Source organism: Oncorhynchus nerka, linkage group LG7, assembly GCF_034236695.1.
Source record: "Oncorhynchus nerka isolate Pitt River linkage group LG7, Oner_Uvic_2.0, whole genome shotgun sequence".
NCBI lineage: Eukaryota > Metazoa > Chordata > Actinopteri > Salmoniformes > Salmonidae > Oncorhynchus > Oncorhynchus nerka.
The window spans coordinates 82,432,214-82,450,899 of NC_088402.1; the positions used below are offsets into that span (position 1 = coordinate 82,432,214).

The window sequence follows — 18,686 nt, forward strand, 5'->3', positions numbered from 1 at the left end:
TGTAACAAAGGAACGATCTCGACATCAGAGTAGGCAAATTCAAGGAATGCAGTAACACAGAGTATCTGTTACCTGGAATTAAATAACCTTCAAATGTTTATTTAAAGAGCCGATCTGGGATTGGTACATCTATTTTTAAATGGTGATTTTAGATTAAATATAAATGTACCATCATGCAGTATGGTTTTGTTTTAGGAGTTTATTCTAATGGCCTATAATAAAGACATTTCATATATTATCAGTGAGAGGTGACGTGTCAATAGAGTCACGTTCCCATAATGCATCCCGCGGATACAGTACACGTCATTACAGCGCACCGGTCTGAAAGGGTTTTTGAAGGAAGACGTGGCTGTAATAATTGGTGATCTCGAAATAACTAGTTCCACAATTCTTAGTCGTGTTAACACATTTTGATAAATCAACCATGATGACCAGAATAGCAGCGTTTCTTGCTCTTGTATGCCTGTGCACGGGTAAGTAATTTCAGAGAATTACTTAACGTCAAGGAAATGTAGCTCTTAGCTCGCTAGTTAGCATCAGTAGCTAACTGATGAGAATTTGCTAGCGAGTTAACTATATCTTTACAAGTTATGTGTTCTTGTTTTGCAATGTTTGATACCATAAATCTCGAATAAAGACGTTTTTGCTGTCTGTTGTTTAGGTGAGAGCTGTTCAGACCCTGTGATTACACCCTCTGCCTACACCACTTCTGATGCCGTCATCTCCTCTGAGTCCGTATTCATCGTGGAGCTCAGCCTGGCTTGTGCCAATGGAGCCCAGGTACTGTAGTTATCAAACTACATATAGTTTATATATATATATATGTGTGTATATATATATGTATATGTATGTGTTTGTCTTCCTTCAACAGAGTGTGGCTCTGTATGCTGATGTCAATGGAAGACAGTTCCCTGTGACTAGAGGCCAGGATGTTGGCAAGTACCAGGTAATACATGGCTCTGGTCATACACACACTGCTGTTTCCCAGACTAAAACGAATATGCTCAATGGAGAATCTCAGTTGAAAATGCTTTATAGGCCAGGACTAGGCTTAATCGGTGTCCAGGAAACCGCCCCTATATGTCCAATACGCACTTATGAAGAGTAACTTGTGTGTTTAGCTATATGACATCTGTCTTCTGTTTCTCAGGTGTCCTGGAGCATGCCCCACAAACAGGCCAGCTCTGGTACATACCAGGTCAAGTTCTTTGATGAGGAGTCCTACAGCTCTCTACGCAAGGTAGGCCCTATAGTGTCTCACACACACACGCTGTCTACATAAGGTAGGTGCATTCCAGGGATTCTGTTGGGAAACTTTTGGCGTTGTACAATGTGACCGTAAAGATTTTAATTTACCAGATGTTTGAGAAATTTCTATATACATTGGGTGCTGTCCACCTACAGTGTTTAAAATCACATTTAGATTATTGTAATCCATCTTAACAGAATAGATATTAGCCTGTAAAGTTAAAATATACCAACATGACAGGTTATATTGAAAAGCAAAACATTACCCGTTGTCTTCATCCCTGCTATAAATGATAAATTAATAAAAAGAAAATAAAACATTTAGCCTAGAACACATCACCTACACAGTAATAAAACAACTTCAAAATACATTTGTATAATATAACAACCTGTGGGGGGGGTTGGTCATGGCTAGAAGGGATCCAGCTTCTGTCAAGTGTCCCGAAGCCACTCCTGCGTTGTCTTGGCTGTGTGCTTAGGGTCGTTGTCCTTTTGGATGGTGAACCTTTGTCCCAGTCTGAGGTCCTGAGCGCTCTGGAGCAGGTTTTCATCAAGGATCTCTCTCTACTTTGCTCTGTTAATCTTTCCCTCTGTCCTGACTAGTCTCCCAGTCCCTGCCGCTGAAAAACATCCACACCGTATGATGCTGCCACCACCATGCTTCACCGTAGGGATGGTGCCAGGTTTCCTCCAGAAGTGACGCTTGGTATTCAGGCCAAAGACTTCAATCTTGGTTTCATCAGACCAGAGAATCTTGTTCTGAGAGGGGTCTGTCATGCCTTTTACTATGGAGTGGCTTCCTTCTGGCCACTCTACCATAAAGGCCTGATTGGTTGAGTGCTGCAGAGATGGTTGTCCTTCCCATCTCCATAGAGGAACTCTGTCAGAGTGACCATCGGGTTCTTGGTCACCTCCCTGACAAATGCCCTTGTCTCCTGATTGCTCAGTTTGGCTGGGCCCCAGCTCTAGGAAGAGTCTTGGTGGTCCCAAACTTCTTCCATTTAAGAATGGAGGCCACTGTGTTGTTGGGGACCTTCAATGCTGCAGACATTTTTGTTGTACCCTTCCGCAGATCTGTGCCTCGACACAATCCTGTCTGAGCTCTACGGACAATTCCTTCGACCTCATGGTTTGGTTTTTGCTTTGACATGCACTGTCAACTGTGGGACCCTATAGACCGGTGTGTGCCTTTCCAAATCATGTCTAATCAATTGAATTTACCACAGGTGGACTCCAATCCAGGAGTAGAAACATCTCAAGGATGATCAATGGAAACAGGATGCACCTGAGCTCAATTTCGAGTCCATTTCTAGCAAAGGGTCTGAATACTTATGTACATAAGGGTTTTCTGTTTTATAATAATATATTTGGAAGAACTTTACCTGTTTTTGATTTGTCATGTAGATGTGTGTAGATTGCTGAGGATATTGGTGTTGATCTTACCTATGGGGGGTGTTGATCTTAAGAAATCTGTAATTAAGACATTTTTGCGGAGGAAGTCAGTCGCACAGTTTTACATCTAACATAGGTGTTTGGTGCAATATTTCTCAAGTAAAAAAATGTGATTGAAAAACTAGTCAGTGCACTGCATACAGTCTATCAATTTGGGAAAGTCTTTTTCATATATTTTTTTTATAGGCTGAACGCTGTCATTTACAGGCTCACGGGAACCCTGGTGCATTAATGCTTGTCTGTTTGTGCCCCTGCCATTTGATTAAAGAAATACTGTTTTAGCCATATGCAAATATTTGTCTGTTTTTGTATTGTTTGTTTTATCCAGGCCCAGAGGAACAACGAGGATGTAGAATCCATCCAGCCCCTTTTCTCTGTCAATGTAGATCACAGGGTGAGTCTGTGAAGAGCATAACCAATGAATACCGATCACCACTTATGGATGTGTCTTCTACGGACAATACAATTTGAAAATTGGAAACTCCTAGTGTACTTCATTCTCATCTGAGATTCCTTCCTAACTGCGGCTTTTGTCTTGTCTATTCTAGGGAGCGTGGAACGGCCCGTGGGTGCCTACTGAGGTTATGGCTGCTCTCATTGGCATCCTGGTGTATTACCTGGCTTTTAGCGCTAAGAGCACCATCCAGGCATAAAGGACTACACGTCCCACTGTTCTCTAAGAGCACCATCCAGGCATAAAGGACTACACTTCCCAAGGTTCTCTACAACTGGCTCTCTGGAAGATTTTTGAATGCTGGTGATTTTTCTAACAATCCAACCTGAGCATACCTTTGGCAGAACAACAATATGCCACCATCCATTTTGCGATACGGAACTAGAACAATTTGTTTTGTAATTATTTTATATTTTCAACGCAGGCTGATTATTTTTCGATCAATTCCTAGAAGAAGCCATTGTTTTGTCAACCAAAAATAAATGACGTACACCTCAATCGAACCCAATGTACCCCACCGAGCGCAGTCATTTTTGTTCATAAGCAAACCCAGGTTTTGAAAGTGAAAGGACTGTTTCTATACACCAATGCTGACTTCCTTCCACAGCCTCATGCTTATTGCTTATTTTCCAGCGGACTTAACCCCTGAAAGACAAGTATATCTGTCCATCAGTTCATGGTCTTTCTTGTAAAGGACTTATGTATTGTGTGATATCTGTACTGATACTAAACACTCTAAAAAAAAAGCTGGTTCTGTACGTACAAGGGTCTGAGTAGAAGTGCTGATCTAGCATTCGGTCCCCTCGCTCTTATGATCTGAAAGGCAAAACTGATCCCAGATCAGGCATTATACGCTGAGACACTGAATACCAACCCTGGTGTGCAAGACTAAAGCCCCTGTGTACTTTGTATTGGCTGACTGATCTAAATGTAACTGTTGTTGCACTGGCTGGCTGATGAGGCCAAATATTTCAGGATTGGTGATTATTTGTTGCTCGGTGGTCAAATTAATAAATAAATGGTTCAATTTTTATCCTAGTGTGTCTTACTCTGTGTGTGTGTGTGTGTGTGAGGCATGTTCTACAGCACCCATAATGCAATACTGTCTTGCATTATGGGTACTGCAGTAAATCATGCTACAGTCTGTGATGTGACATCTGCTGCTTCATACATTCATTACCATGGCTGGATTATAGACTGGGTATACAGGATGCCCCCAACCCCTCTAATTTCGCTGGAATGTTTGTCACTTGAATGAGACATTACAAAATATGTAAAATTAGGTAGTGAGCTTCAAAATGCCAACATTGTCTTTACAGTATAACAGGTATCCAATTTCACAAATCCACCCACCTACCCCTTGACTGTTTAGGTTTTCAGTTGAGACCTGTCATTTAGTGTAAGTGGGGCCGAGCCATCTGTTTTGAGCCCCACATTTTTAGCAACAAAATATTTAGGGGCTTGCCTGTTATTTTGGATATAATACGTGTCACATGTCAGTTTGCAAACTATATTTATTGAGTTAATAAAGCCGCATACAAACATGGTCTTTTTTGCTTTCTGGTGGGGCGTGTCGGCAAAAAAATAGGAGCATTGCGCTGTGATTGGCTCAGTGTTCTGTCACTCATAGGGACACTACGTCATCGCCAAGTTTGTCATTAAGGGTTGACATCCAAATGTCAGCCCTTTGGGTCCTGCCATAGAGTTATATTACAAGTGCCCTTCCAATAAGGCTCAAGGTCATTGGCCACAGATAAAATGCAAACTGCTCAGCTCTGCCTCCAGGACCAGATTCATCCTAATAAATATCAGCCTGCTCTTGACTCACCACTATCTTTCCAATGTACTCACAACATCCTTTCTACTTGAACTGTGGAGATAAATTCTGAAAAAAACACCATCTTAAAACCAGTTTTTCCCTAATGTATATATCTTTATTAGCAACCGTATTAACTATTTTCTTTTCTCTCTCCTTTCACAATTGTTTGTGTGGTATTATGTGGTAAACATATCCGTAAATCCCAGCATCACATGACGCCTACTGCTGTAAACAGTGTCATGCATGACTTTAAAGAGACTGAGGCCTCTATCGAAACCCTGATTGTCCCCCAAGTGGACATATATATGGTGAACTACTTTTGACCAGAGCCCTAGGGGTCCTGGTCAGAAGTAGTGCACTATGTAGGGAATAGTGTGCCATGTAGTGCACCAACCTCTTAATGGAAGCAGTGGTTATGTTCATCTTGTGGAGGAAGTCTCAGGGGGTAGGGATAACTGTCACACCGTGGTATGCCTTGATGGAGAGGGGAGAGAATGCTCTACATTTCAAGATAGGAGGAAGGAGCCTGTTTTTAAGTGGCTGCTCCAATCTCTCGCTCTCTTGTCAAATGCACTGAGTATACCAAACATTATGAACACCTTAATATTGAGTTGCTACCCCCTGTCCTTTTGCCCTCAGAACAGCCTCAATTTGTCGGGGCATGGACTCTACGAGATGTCGAAAGCGTTCCACAGGGATGTTGGCACGTGTTGACTCCAATGCTTCCCACAGTTGTGTCAAGTGGGCTGGATATCCTTTGGGTGGTGGACCATTCTTGATACACGGAAACTGCAGTGTTGCAGTTCATGACACAAACAGGTGGGCTTGGCACCTACTACCATACCCTGTTCAAAAGGCACTTAAATATTTTGTCTTGCCCATTCACCTTCTGAATGGAACACACACAATCTATGTCTCAAGGCTTAATAATTCTGTTTTAACCTGTCACCTCTCCTTCATCTAAACTGATTGAAGTGGATTTAACAAGTGTTACAACCTGGCTCAATATTGTAACAAACAATGGGAAACCACACTGAGTAATGGAATAACAAAATTAATTTATTCCATAAATAAAGTAAACACTAATCAGATGAGGCATAAAGGTCAGTAAATTAGGTGTCAACTACCAACGCCACAAAGAAACAATCAAAGGTATGCATGGAGAGAGGAATCTCTTGCAGAATGGGGAAACAGTGGCTTTATGCCACAGCTGAACTTTCACAGGTGTGCCCCATAAGCACTGATGACCCTCCCACCTCCGCCCACCTCTCCTACTCCGCCCACCAATCTCCCGCAGGAAGTAAGCACAGCAAAACCCGGTAGAAAGAGCAGGGAGGGGCCGTGACGTCAATCTTTTTTTATTTAACCTATATTTTAACAGGGAAGACATATCGAGACCTTGGACTCTTTTCCAAATGCGCCCTGTATATAAATATACACATTATAAAAATATATGTATTTATTCACACACAAAAGCAGATTTACCTAGTTCGGTTTATGAAGTAGGGCCTTGTGAACAAAAAGGGAGTAATGAAGACATCTACGGGTCTTTAGCAAAGTCCACCGAACCTTTTGATACGAGATACAGTATCAAAACTGTCACCTATAACAAAACGAAGGGCACTATGGTAGATGGCATCCAAAGGTTTAAGAGTAGTAGGTAATACAGTGTATATCGTGATACCTGAACTAAAGTACAGTCGTGGCCAAAAGTTTTTGAGAATGACACAAATATAAAGTCTGCTGCCTCAGTTTGTATGATGGAAATTTGCAAATAATCCAGAATGTTATGAAGAGTGATCAGATGAATTGCAATTAATTGCAAAGTCCGTCTTTGCCATGCAAATGAACTGAATCCCCCCAAAACATTTCCACTGCATTTCAGCCCTGTCACAAAAGGACCAGCTGACATCATGTCAGTGATTCTCTCGTTAACACAGGTGTTGACGAGGACAAGGCTGGAGATCACTCTGTCAGGCTGATTGAGTTCGAATAACAGACTGGAAGCTTCAAAAGGAGGATGGTGCTTGGAATCATTGTTCTTCCTCTGTCAACCATGATTACCTGCAAGGAAACACGCACCATCATCATTGCTTTGCACAAAAAGGGCTTCACAGGCAAGGATATTGCTACCAGTAAGAATGCACCTAAATCAACCATTTATCGGATCATCAAGAACTTCAAGGAGAGAGGTTCAATTGTTGTGAAGAAGGCTTCAGGGCGCCCAAGAAAGTCCAGCAACCGCCAGGACCGTCTCCTAAAGATGATTCAGCTGCGGGATCGGGGCACCACCAGTACAGAGCTTGCTCAGGAATGGCAACAGGCAGGTGTGAGTGCATCTGCACGCACAGTGAGGTGAAGACTTTTGGAGGATGGCCTGGTGTCAAGAAGGGCAGCAAAGAAGCCACTTCTCTCCAGGAAAAACATCAGGGACAGACTGATATTCTGCAAAAGGTACAGGGATTGGACTGCTGAGGACTGGGGTAAAGTCATTTTCTCGGATGAATCCCCTTTCCGATTGTTTGGGGCATCCGGAAAAAAGCTTGTCCGGAGAAGACAAGGTGAGCGCTACCATCAGTCCTGTGTCATGCCAACAGGAAAGCATCCTGAGACCATTCATTTGTGGGGTTGCTTCTCAGCCAAGGGAGTGCGCTCACTCACAATTTTGCCTAAGAACACAGCCATGAATAAAGAATGGTACCAACACATCCTCCGAGAGCAACTTCTCCCAAACATCCAGGAACAGTTTGATAAACGAACAATGCCTTTTCCAGCATGATGGATCACCTTGCCATAAGGCAAAAGTGATAACTAAGTGGCTTGGGGAACAAAACATTGATATTTTGGGTCCATGGCCAGGAAACTCCCCAGACCTTAATCCCATTGAGAATTTGTGGTTAATCCTCAAGACGCGGGTGGACAAACAAAACCCCACAAATTCTGACAAACTCCAAGCATTGCTTATGCAAGAATGGGCTGCCATCAGACAGGATGTGGCCCAGAAGTTAATTGACAGCATGCCAGGGTGGATTGCAGAGGTCTTGAAAAAGAAGGGTCAACACTGCAAATATTGACTCTGCATCAACTTCATGTAATTGTCAATAAAAGCCTTTGACACTTATGAAATGCTTGTAATTATACTTCAGTATACCATAGTAACATCTGACAAAATATCTAAAGACACCGAAGCAGAAAACTTAGTGGAAATTAATATTTGTGTCATTCTCAAAACTTTTGGCCACGACTGTATATTATTCTCTTATCACTGATTTTCACAAAATATTCCATAATGTCAATGTGAAAAGAACAATTCTACAAATGAAATAACTCAAATACACTGAGTTTACAAAACATTAGGAACACCTTCCTAATATTGAGTTTCATTCTACAAGGTGTTGAAAGCGTTCCAAAGGGATGCTGGGCCATGTTGACTCCAATGCTCACCACAGTTGTGTCAAGTTGGCTGGTTTTCGTTTGGGTGGTGGACCATTCTTGATACACACGGGAAACTGTTGAGCGTGAAAGACCCAGCAGCGTTGCAGTGCTTGACACAAATCACTGCTCCTGGTTTCAGTAAACGTTTTTCCCCCCATCACCAATTAGCAGTACTCTCAACTGGACAGTGTGTGGCAGCTGTGTGCTGCATGTCTGTTGTTCACACCATTATAATGAAACAGTGTTGCTACACACTCTCTCCAGCTGAAACACCATCACTTTATATCTATATATAGGTACCTCTACGGGTTATCTAAGATTGTCACAGGAACCAATACATTTAAAGCTATATAATAGCAATACAATGCTAAACAAACATTTCACCCTAAGTTTTATCATTAAACTTTTGTGTGTTCTATGTTATTCCATTCAGTCTTTTCTTTAATTTCTTTAATTCATGACACATATTTCATATACCTCTGGACTCTACTCTATGGCAGTGTCTATACAGTAGCAGTGTCTGGACTCTACAGTAGCAGTGTCTTGGCTCTATACTATGGCAACATCTGGCCTCTATACAGTCGCAGTGTCTGGACACTACAGTAGTCGTGTCTGGACTCTATACAGTAGCAGTGTCTGGACTCTACAGTAGCAGTGTCTGGCCTCTATACAGTAGCAGTGTCTGGACTCTATACAGTAGCAGTGTCTGGCCTCTATACAGTAGCAGTGTCTGGACTCTACAGTAGCAGTGTCTGGACTCTACAGTAGTAGGGTCTGGACTCTATACAGTAGTAGTGTCTGGACTCTACAGTAGCAGTGTCAGGCCTCTATACAGTAGCAGTGTCTGGACTCTACAGTAGCAGTGTCTGGCCTCTATACAGTAGCAGTGTCTGGACTCTATACAGTAGCAGTGTCTGGCCTCTATACAGTAGCAGTGTCTGGACTCTACAGTAACAGTGTCTGGTCTCTATACAGTAGCAGTGTCTGGCCTCTATACAGTAGCAGTGTCTGGACTCTACAGTAGCAGTGTCTGGGCTCTATACAGTAGCAGTGTCTGGACTCTACAGTAGTAGTGTCTGGACTCTATACAGTAGCAGTGTCTGGTTTCTATACAGTAGCAGTGTCTGGACTCTACAGTAGCAGTGTCTGGACTCTACAGTAGCAGTGTCTGGCCTCTCTACAGTAGCAGTGTCTGGCCTCTCTACAGGAGTAGTGTCTGGACTCTACAGTAGCAGTGTCTGGACTCTACAGTAGCAGTGTCTGGCCTCTATACAGTAGCAGTGTCTAGACTCTATACAGTAGCAGTGTCTGGACTCTTTATAGTAGCAGTGTCTGGACTCTACAGTAGCAGTGTCTGGACTCTACAGTAGCAGTGTCTGGCCTCTCTACAGTAGCAGTGTCTGGCCTCTCTACAGGAATAGTGTCTGGACTCTACAGTAGCAGGGTCTGGCCTCTATACAGTAGCAGTGTCTGGACTCTACAGTAGCAGTGTCTGGCCTCTATACAGTAGCAGTGTCTGGACTCTATACAGTAGCAGTGTCTGGACTTTATACAGTAGCAGTGTCTGGACTCTATACAGTAGTTGTGTATGGACTCTATACAGTAGAAGTGTCTGGACTCTATGCAGTAGTAGTGTCTGGACTCTATACTGTAGCAGTGTCTGGCCTCTATACAGTAGCAGTGTCTGGACTCTATACAGTAGTTGTGTATGGACTCTATACAGTAGAAGTGTCTGGACTCTATGCAGTAGTAGTGTCTGGACTCTATACTGTAGCAGTGTCTGGCCTCTATACAGTAGCAGTGTCTGGACTCTACAGTAGTAGTGTCTGGACTCTATACAGTAGCAGTGTCTGGTTTCTATACAGTAGCAGTGTCTGGACTCTACAGTAGCAGTGTCTGGACTCTACAGTAGCAGTGTCTGGCATCTCTTCCGTAGCAGTGTCTGGCCTCTATACAGTAGCAGTGTCTGGACTCTATACAGTAGTTGTGTCTGGACTCTATACAGTAGCATTGTCTGGACTCTATACAGTAGCAGTGTCTGGACTCTTTATAGTAGCAGTGTCTGGACTCTACAGTAGCAGTGTCTGGTCTTTATACAGTAGCAGTGTCTGGACTCTATACAGGAGTAGTGTCTGGACTCTACAGTAGCAGTGTCTGGTCTCTATACAGTAGTAGTGTCTGGACTCTATACAGTAGTAGTGTCTGGACTCTACAGTAGTAGTGTCTGGACTCTATACAGTGGCAGTGTCTGGACTCTACAGTAGCAGTGTCTGGCCTCTCTACAGTATCAGTGTCTGGCCTCTCTACAGGAGTAGTGTCTTGACTCTACAGTAGCAGTGTCTGGCCTCTATAGAGTAGCAGTGTCTGGACTCTACAGGATCAGTCTCTGAACTCTATACAGTAGTAGTGTCTGGACTCTATACAGTAGTAGTGTCTGGCCTCTATACAGTAGCAGTGTCTGGACTCTATACAGTAGTTGTGTCTGGACTCTATACAGTAGCAGTGTCTGGACTGTATACAGTAGTTGTGTCTGGACTCTATACAGTAGCAGTGTCTGGACTCTATGCAGTAGTAGTGTCTGGACTCTATACAGTAGCAGTGTCTGGACTCTACAGTAGCAGTGTCTGGCCTCTATACAGTAGCAGTGTCTAGACTCTATACAGTAGCAGTGTCTGGACTCTTTATAGTAGCAGTGTCTGGACTCTACAGTAGCAGTGTCTGGACTCTACAGTAGCAGTGTCTGGCCTCTCTACAGTAGCAGTGTCTGGCCTCTATACAGTAGCAGTGTCTGGACTCTACAGTAGTAGTGTCTGGACTCTATACAGTAGCAGTGTCTGGTTTCTATACAGTAGCAGTGTCTCGACTTTACAGTAGCAGTGTCTGGACTCTACAGTAGCAGTGTCTGGCCTCTCTACAGTAGCAGTGTCTGGACTCTATACAGTAGCAGTGTCTGGGCTCTATACAGTAGCAGTGTCTGGACTCTACAGTAGTAGTGTCTGGACTCTATACAGTAGCAGTGTCTGGACTCTACAGTAGCAGTGTCTGGGCTCTATACAGTAGCAGTGTCTGGACTCTACAGGAGTAGTGTCTGGACTCTACAGTAGCAGTGTCTGGCCTCTATACAGTAGCAGTGTCTGGACTCTACAGTAGCAGTGTCTGGCCTCTATACAGTAGCAGTGTCTGGACTCTATACAGTAGTTGTGTATGGACTCTATACAGTAGCATTGTCTGGACTCTTTATAGTAGCAGTGTCTGGACTCTACAGTAGTAGTGTCTGGACTCTACAGTAGTAGTGTCTGGCCTCTCTACAGTATCAGTGTCTGGCCTCTCTACAGGAGTAGTGTCTTGACTCTACAGTAGCAGTGTCTGGCCTCTATAGAGTAGCAGTGTCTGGACTCTACAGTAGCAGTGTCTGAACTCTATACAGTAGTAGTGTCTGGACTCTATACAGTAGTAGTGTCTGGCCTCTATACAGTAGTAGTGTCTGGACTCTATACAGTAGTAGTGTCTGGCCTCTATACAGTAGCAGTGTCTGGACTCTATACAGTAGTTGTGTCTGGACTCTATACAGTAGCAGTGTCTGGACTCTATACAGTAGTTGTGTCTGGACTCTATACAGTAGCAGTGTCTGGACTCTATGCAGTAGTAGTGTCTGGACTCTATACAGTAGCAGTGTCTGGACTCTACAGTAGCAGTGTCTGGCCTCTATACAGTAGCAGTGTCTAGACTCTATACAGTAGCAGTGTCTGGACTCTTTATAGTAGCAGTGTCTGGACTCTACAGTAGCAGTGTCTGGACTCTACAGTAGCAGTGTCTGGCCTCTCTACAGTAGCAGTGTCTGGACTCTCTACAGGAGTAGTGTCTGGACTCTACAGTAGCAGGGTCTGGCCTCGATACAGTAGCAGTGTCTGGACTCTACAGTAGCAGTGTCTGGCCTCTATACAGTAGCAGTGTCTGGACTCTATACAGTAGCAGTGTCTGGACTCTATACAGTAGCAGTGTCTGGACTCTATACAGGAGTTGTGTATGGACTCTATACAGTAGAAGTGTCTGGACTCTATGCAGTAGCAGTGTCTGGACTCTATACTGTAGCAGTGTCTGGCCTCTATACAGTAGCAGTGTCTGGACTCTATACAGTAGTTGTGTATGGACTCTATACAGTAGAAGTGTCTGGACTCTATGCAGTAGTAGTGTCTGGACTCTATACTGTAGCAGTGTCTGGCCTCTATACAGTAGCAGTGTCTGGACTCTACAGTAGTAGTGTCTGGACTCTATACAGTAGCAGTGTCTGGTTTCTATACAGTAGCAGTGTCTCGACTCTACAGTAGCAGTGTCTGGACTCTACAGTAGCAGTGTCTGGCATCTCTACCGTAGCAGTGTCTGGCCTCTATACAGTAGTAGTGTCTGGACTCTACAGTATCAGTGTCTGGTCTCTATACAGTAGTAGTGTCTGGACTCTATACAGTAGTAGTGTCTGGACTCTACAGTAGCAGTGTCAGGCCTCTATACAGTAGCAGTGTCGGGACTCTACAGTAGCATTGTCTGGCCTCTATACAGTAGCAGTGTCTGGACTCTATACAGTAGCAGTGTCTGGCCTCTATACAGTAGCAGTGTCTGTACTCTACAGTAGCAGTGTCTGGGCTCTATACAGTAGCAGTGTCTGGACTCTACAGTAGTAGTGTCTGGACTCTATACTGTAGCAGTGTCTGGCCTCTATACAGTAGCAGTGTCTGGACTCTACAGTAGTAGTGTCTGGACTCTATACAGTAGCAGTGTCTGGTTTCTATACAGTAGCAGTGTCTCGACTCTACAGTAGCAGTGTCTGGACTCTACAGTAGCAGTGTCTGGCATCTCTACCGTAGCAGTGTCTGGCCTCTATACAGTAGTAGTGTCTGGACTCTATACAGTAGTAGTGTCTGGACTCTATACAGTAGCAGTGTCTGGCCTCTATACAGTAGCAGTGTCTGTACTCTACAGTAGCAGTGTCTGGGCTCTATACAGTAGCAGTGTCTGGACTCTACAGTAGTAGTGTCTGGACTCTATACTGTAGCAGTGTCTGGCCTCTATACAGTAGCAGTGTTTGGACTCTACAGTAGTAGTGTCTGGACTCTATACAGTAGCAGTGTCTGGTTTCTATACAGTAGCAGTGTCTGGACTCTACAGTAGCAGTGTCTGGACTCTACAGTAGCAGTGTCTGGCATCTCTACCGTAGCAGTGTCTGGCCTCTATACAGTAGTAGGGTCTGGACTCTACAGTAGCAGTGTCTGGTCTCTATACAGTAGTAGTGTCTGGACTCTATACAGTAGTAGTGTCTGGACTCTACAGTAGCAGTGTCAGGCCTCTATACAGTAGCAGTGTCGGGACTCTACAGTAGCAGTGACTGGCCTCTATACAGTAGCAGTGTCTGGACTCTATACAGTAGCAGTGTCTGGCCTCTATACAGTAGCAGTGTCTGTACTCTACAGTAGCAGTGTCTGGGCTCTATACAGTAGCAGTGTCTGGACTCTACAGTAGTAGTGTCTGGACTCTATACAGTAGCAGTGTCTGGTTTCTATACATTAGCAGTGTCTGGACTCTACAGTAGCAGTGTCTGGCCTCTCTACAGTAGCAGTGTCTGGCCTCTCTACAGGAGTAGTGTCTGGACTCTACAGTAGCAGTGTCTGGCCTCTATACAGTAGCAGTGTCTGGACTCTACAGTAGCAGTGTCTGGCCTCTATACAGTAGCAGTGTCTGGACTCTATACAGTAGTTGTGTATGGACTCTATACAGTAGCAGTGTCTGGACTCTATGCAGTAGTAGTGTCTGGACTCTATACAGTAGCAGTGTCTGGACTCTACAGTAGCAGTGTCTGGCCTCTATACAGTAGCAGTGTCTAGACTCTATACAGTAGCAGTGTCTAGACTCTTTATAGTAGCAGTGTCTGGACTCTACAGTAGCAGTGTCTGGACTCTACAGTAGCAGTGTCTGGCCTCTCTACAGTAGCAGTGTCTGGCCTCTATACAGTAGCAGTGTCTGGACTCTACAGTAGTAGTGTCTGGACTCTATACAGTAGCAGTGTCTGGTTTCTATACAGTAGCAGTGTCTCGACTCTACATTAGCAGTGTCTGGCCTCTATACAGTAGCAGTGTCTGGACTCTATACAGTAGCAGTGTCTGGCCTCTATACAGTAGCAGTGTCTGGACTCTACAGTAGCAGTGTCTGGGCTCTATACAGTAGCAGTGTCTGGACTCTACAGTAGTAGTGTCTGGACTCTATACAGTAGCAGTGTCTGGTTTCTATACAGTAGCAGTGTCTGGACTCTACAGTAGCAGTATCTGGCCTCTCTACAGTAGCAGTGTCTGGCCTCTCTACAGGAGTAGTGTCTGGACTCTACAGTAGCAGTGTCTGGCCTCTATACAGTAGCAGTGTCTGGACTCTACAGTAGCAGTGTCTGGCCTCTATACAGTAGCAGTGTCTGGACTCTATACAGTAGTTGTGTATGGACTCTATACAGTAGCATTGTCTGGACTCTATACAGTAGCAGTGTCTGGTCTTTATACAGTAGCAGTGTCTGGACTCTATACAGTAGTAGTGTCTGGACTCTACAGTAGCAGTGTCTGGTCTCTATACAGTAGTAGTGTCTGGACTCTATACAGTAGTAGTGTCTGGACTCTACAGTAGTAGTGTCTGGACTCTATACAGTGGCAGTGTCTGGACTCTACAGTAGCAGTGTCTGGCCTCTCTACAGTATCAGTGTCTGGCCTCTCTACAGGAGTAGTGTCTTGACTCTAGAGTAGCAGTGTCTGGCCTCTATAGAGTAGCAGTGTCTGGACTCTACAGTAGCATTGTCTGAACTCTATACAGTAGTAGTGTCTGGACTCTATACAGTAGTAGTGTCTGGCCTCCATACAGTAGCAGTGTCTGGACTCTATACAGTAGTTGTTTCTGGACTCTATACAGTAGCAGTGTCTGGACTCTATGCAGTAGTAGTGTCTGGTCTGGACTCTATACAGTTGCAGTGTCTGGACTCTACAGTAGCAGTGTCTGGCCTCTATACAGTAGCAGTGTCTAGACTCTATACAGTAGCAGTGTCTGGACTCTTTATAGTAGCAGTGTCTGGACTCTACAGTAGCAGTGTCTGGACTCTACAGTAGCAGTGTATGGCCTCTCTACAGTAGCAGTGTCTGGCCTCTCTACAGGAGTAGTGTCTGGACTCTACAGTAGCAGGGTCTGGCCTCTATACAGTAGCAGTGTCTGGACTCTACAGTAGCAGTGTCTGGACTCTATACAGTAGTTGTGTCTGGACTCTATACAGTAGCAGTGTCTGGACTCTATGCAGTAGTAGTGTCTGGACTCTATACAGTAGCAGTGTCTGGACTCTACAGTAGCAGTGTCTGGCCTCTATACAGTAGCAGTGTCTAGACTCTATACAGTAGCAGTGTCTGGACTCTTTATAGTAGCAGTGTCTGGACTCTACAGTAGCAGTGTCTGGACTCTACAGTAGCAGTGTCTGGCCTCTCTACAGTAGCAGTGTCTGGCCTCTCTGCAGGAGTAGTGTCTGGACTCTACAGTAGCAGGGTCTGGCCTCGATACAATAGCAGTGTCTGGACTCTACAGTAGCAGTGTCTGGCCTCTATACAGTAGCAGTGTCTGGACTCTATACAGTAGCAGTGTCTGGACTCTATACAGTAGCAGTGTCTGGACTCTATACAGTAGTTGTGTATGGACTCTATACAGTAGAAGTGTCTGGACTCTATGCAGTAGCAGTGTCTGGACTCTATACTGTAGCAGTGTCTGGCCTCTATACAGTAGCAGTGTCTGGACTCTATACAGTAGTTGTGTATGGACTCTATACAGTAGAAGTGTCTGGACTCTATGCAGTAGTAGTGTCTGGACTCTATACTGTAGCAGTGTCTGGCCTCTATACAGTAGCAGTGTCTGGACTCTACAGTAGTAGTGTCTGGACTCTATACAGTAGCAGTGTCTGGTTTCTATACAGTAGCAGTGTCTGTACTCTACAGTAGCAGTGTCTGGGCTCTATACAGTAGCAGTGTCTGGACTCTATACAGTAGCAGTGTCTGGCCTCTATACAGTAGCAGTGTCTGTACTCTACAGTAGCAGTGTCTGGGCTCTATACAGTAGCAGTGTCTGGACTCTACAGTAGTAGTGTCTGGACTCTACAGTAGCAGTGTATGGCCTCTCTACAGTAGCAGTGTCTGGCCTCTCTACAGGAGTAGTGTCTGGACTCTACAGTAGCAGGGTCTGGCCTCTATACAGTAGCAGTGTCTGGACTCTACAGTAGCAGTGTCTGGACTCTATACAGTAGTTGTGTCTGGACTCTATACAGTAGCAGTGTCTGGACTCTATGCAGTAGTAGTGTCTGGACTCTATACAGTAGCAGTGTCTGGACTCTACAGTAGCAGTGTCTGGCCGCTATACAGTAGCAGTGTCTAGACTCTATACAGTAGCAGTGTCTGGACTCTTTATAGTAGCAGTGTCTGGACTCTACAGTAGCAGTGTCTGGACTCTACAGTAGCAGTGTCTGGCCTCTCTACAGTAGCAGTGTCTGGCCTCTCTACAGGAGTAGTGTCTGGACTCTACAGTAGCAGGGTCTGGCCTCGATACAATAGCAGTGTCTGGACTCTACAGTAGCAGTGTCTGGCCTCTATACAGTAGCAGTGTCTGGACTCTATACAGTAGCAGTGTCTGGACTCTATACAGTAGCAGTGTCTGGACTCTATACAGTAGTTGTGTATGGACTCTATACAGTAGAAGTGTCTGGACTCTATGCAGTAGTAGTGTCTGGACTCTATACTGTAGCAGTGTCTGGCCTCTATACAGTAGCAGTGTCTGGACTCTATACAGTAGTTGTGTATGGACTCTATACAGTAGAAGTGTCTGGACTCTATGCAGTAGTAGTGTCTGGACTCTATACTGTAGCAGTGTCTGGCCTCTATACAGTAGCAGTGTCTGGACTCTACAGTAGTAGTGTCTGGACTCTATACAGTAGCAGTGTCTGGTTTCTATACAGTAGCAGTGTCTGTACTCTACAGTAGCAGTGTCTGGGCTCTATACAGTAGCAGTGTCTGGACTCTATACAGTGTCTGTAGCAGTGTCTGGCCTCTCTACAGGAGTAGTGTCTGGACTCTACAGTAGCAGGGTCTGGCCTCTACAGGAGTAGTGTCTGGAGTAGCAGTGTCTGGACTCTATACAGTAGCAGTGTCTGGACTCTATACAGTAGTTGTGTCTGGACTCTATACAGTAGCAGTGTCTGGACTCTATGCAGTAGTAGTGTCTGGACTCTATACAGTAGCAGTGTCTGGACTCTACAGTAGCAGTGTCTGGCCGCTATACAGTAGCAGTGTCTAGACTCTATACAGTAGCAGTGTCTGGACTCTTTATAGTAGCAGTGTCTGGACTCTACAGTAGCAGTGTCTGGACTCTACAGTAGCAGTGTCTGGCCTCTCTACAGTAGCAGTGTCTGGCCTCTCTACAGGAGTAGTGTCTGGACTCTACAGTAGCAGGGTCTGGCCTCGATACAATAGCAGTGTCTGGACTCTACAGTAGCAGTGTCTGGCCTCTATACAGTAGCAGTGTCTGGACTCTATACAGTAGCAGTGTCTGGACTCTATACAGTAGCAGTGTCTGGACTCTATACAGTAGTTGTGTATGGACTCTATACAGTAGAAGTGTCTGGACTCTATGCAGTAGTAGTGTCTGGACTCTATACTGTAGCAGTGTCTGGCCTCTATACAGTAGCAGTGTCTGGACTCTATACAGTAGTTGTGTATGGACTCTATACAGTAGAAGTGTCTGGACTCTATGCAGTAGTAGTGTCTGGACTCTATACTGTAGCAGTGTCTGGCCTCTATACAGTAGCAGTGTCTGGACTCTACAGTAGTAGTGTCTGGACTCTATACAGTAGCAGTGTCTGGTTTCTATACAGTAGCAGTGTCTGTACTCTACAGTAGCAGTGTCTGGGCTCTATACAGTAGCAGTGTCTGGACTCTATACAGTAGCAGTGTCTGGCCTCTCTACAGGAGTAGTGTCTGGACTCTACAGTAGCAGGGTCTGGCCTCTATACAGTAGCAGTGTCTGGACTCTACAGTAGCAGTGTCTGGACTCTATACAGTAGTTGTGTCTGGACTCTATACAGTAGCAGTGTCTGGACTCTATGCAGTAGTAGTGTCTGGACTCTATACAGTAGCAGTGTCTGGACTCTACAGTAGCAGTGTCTGGCCGCTATACAGTAGCAGTGTCTAGACTCTATACAGTAGCAGTGTCTGGACTCTTTATAGT

At 44.7% G+C, this 18,686-nt stretch overlaps 1 protein-coding gene across 1 annotated transcript; it reads left to right on the forward strand.

Moving 5' to 3' along the window:
- The first annotated feature begins 292 nt into the window (after window positions 1-292).
- On the forward strand, window positions 293-4,187 carry LOC115125585 (translocon-associated protein subunit delta-like). The gene is made up of 6 exons (XM_029655100.2): window positions 293-473; window positions 662-780; window positions 872-946; window positions 1,151-1,240; window positions 3,029-3,094; window positions 3,249-4,187. The coding sequence occupies exons 1-6, from the start codon at window positions 425-427 to the stop codon at window positions 3,351-3,353; spliced, it is 504 nt and encodes a 167-aa protein (XP_029510960.1). The 5' UTR covers window positions 293-424; the 3' UTR covers window positions 3,354-4,187.
- The last annotated feature ends 14,499 nt before the right edge of the window (window positions 4,188-18,686 follow it).

Bases quoted from the DNA above. Each gene is read 5' to 3' on its own strand.
- LOC115125585 (XM_029655100.2), top strand. From the start codon at position 425: ATGATGACCAGAATAGCAGCGTTTCTTGCTCTTGTATGCCTGTGCACG. The intron at 474-661 runs GTAAGTAATTTC...TCTGTTGTTTAG, and splicing joins TCTTGTATGCCTGTGCACGG to GTGAGAGCTGTTCAGACCCT. The intron at 781-871 runs GTACTGTAGTTA...TTCCTTCAACAG, and splicing joins CTTGTGCCAATGGAGCCCAG to AGTGTGGCTCTGTATGCTGA.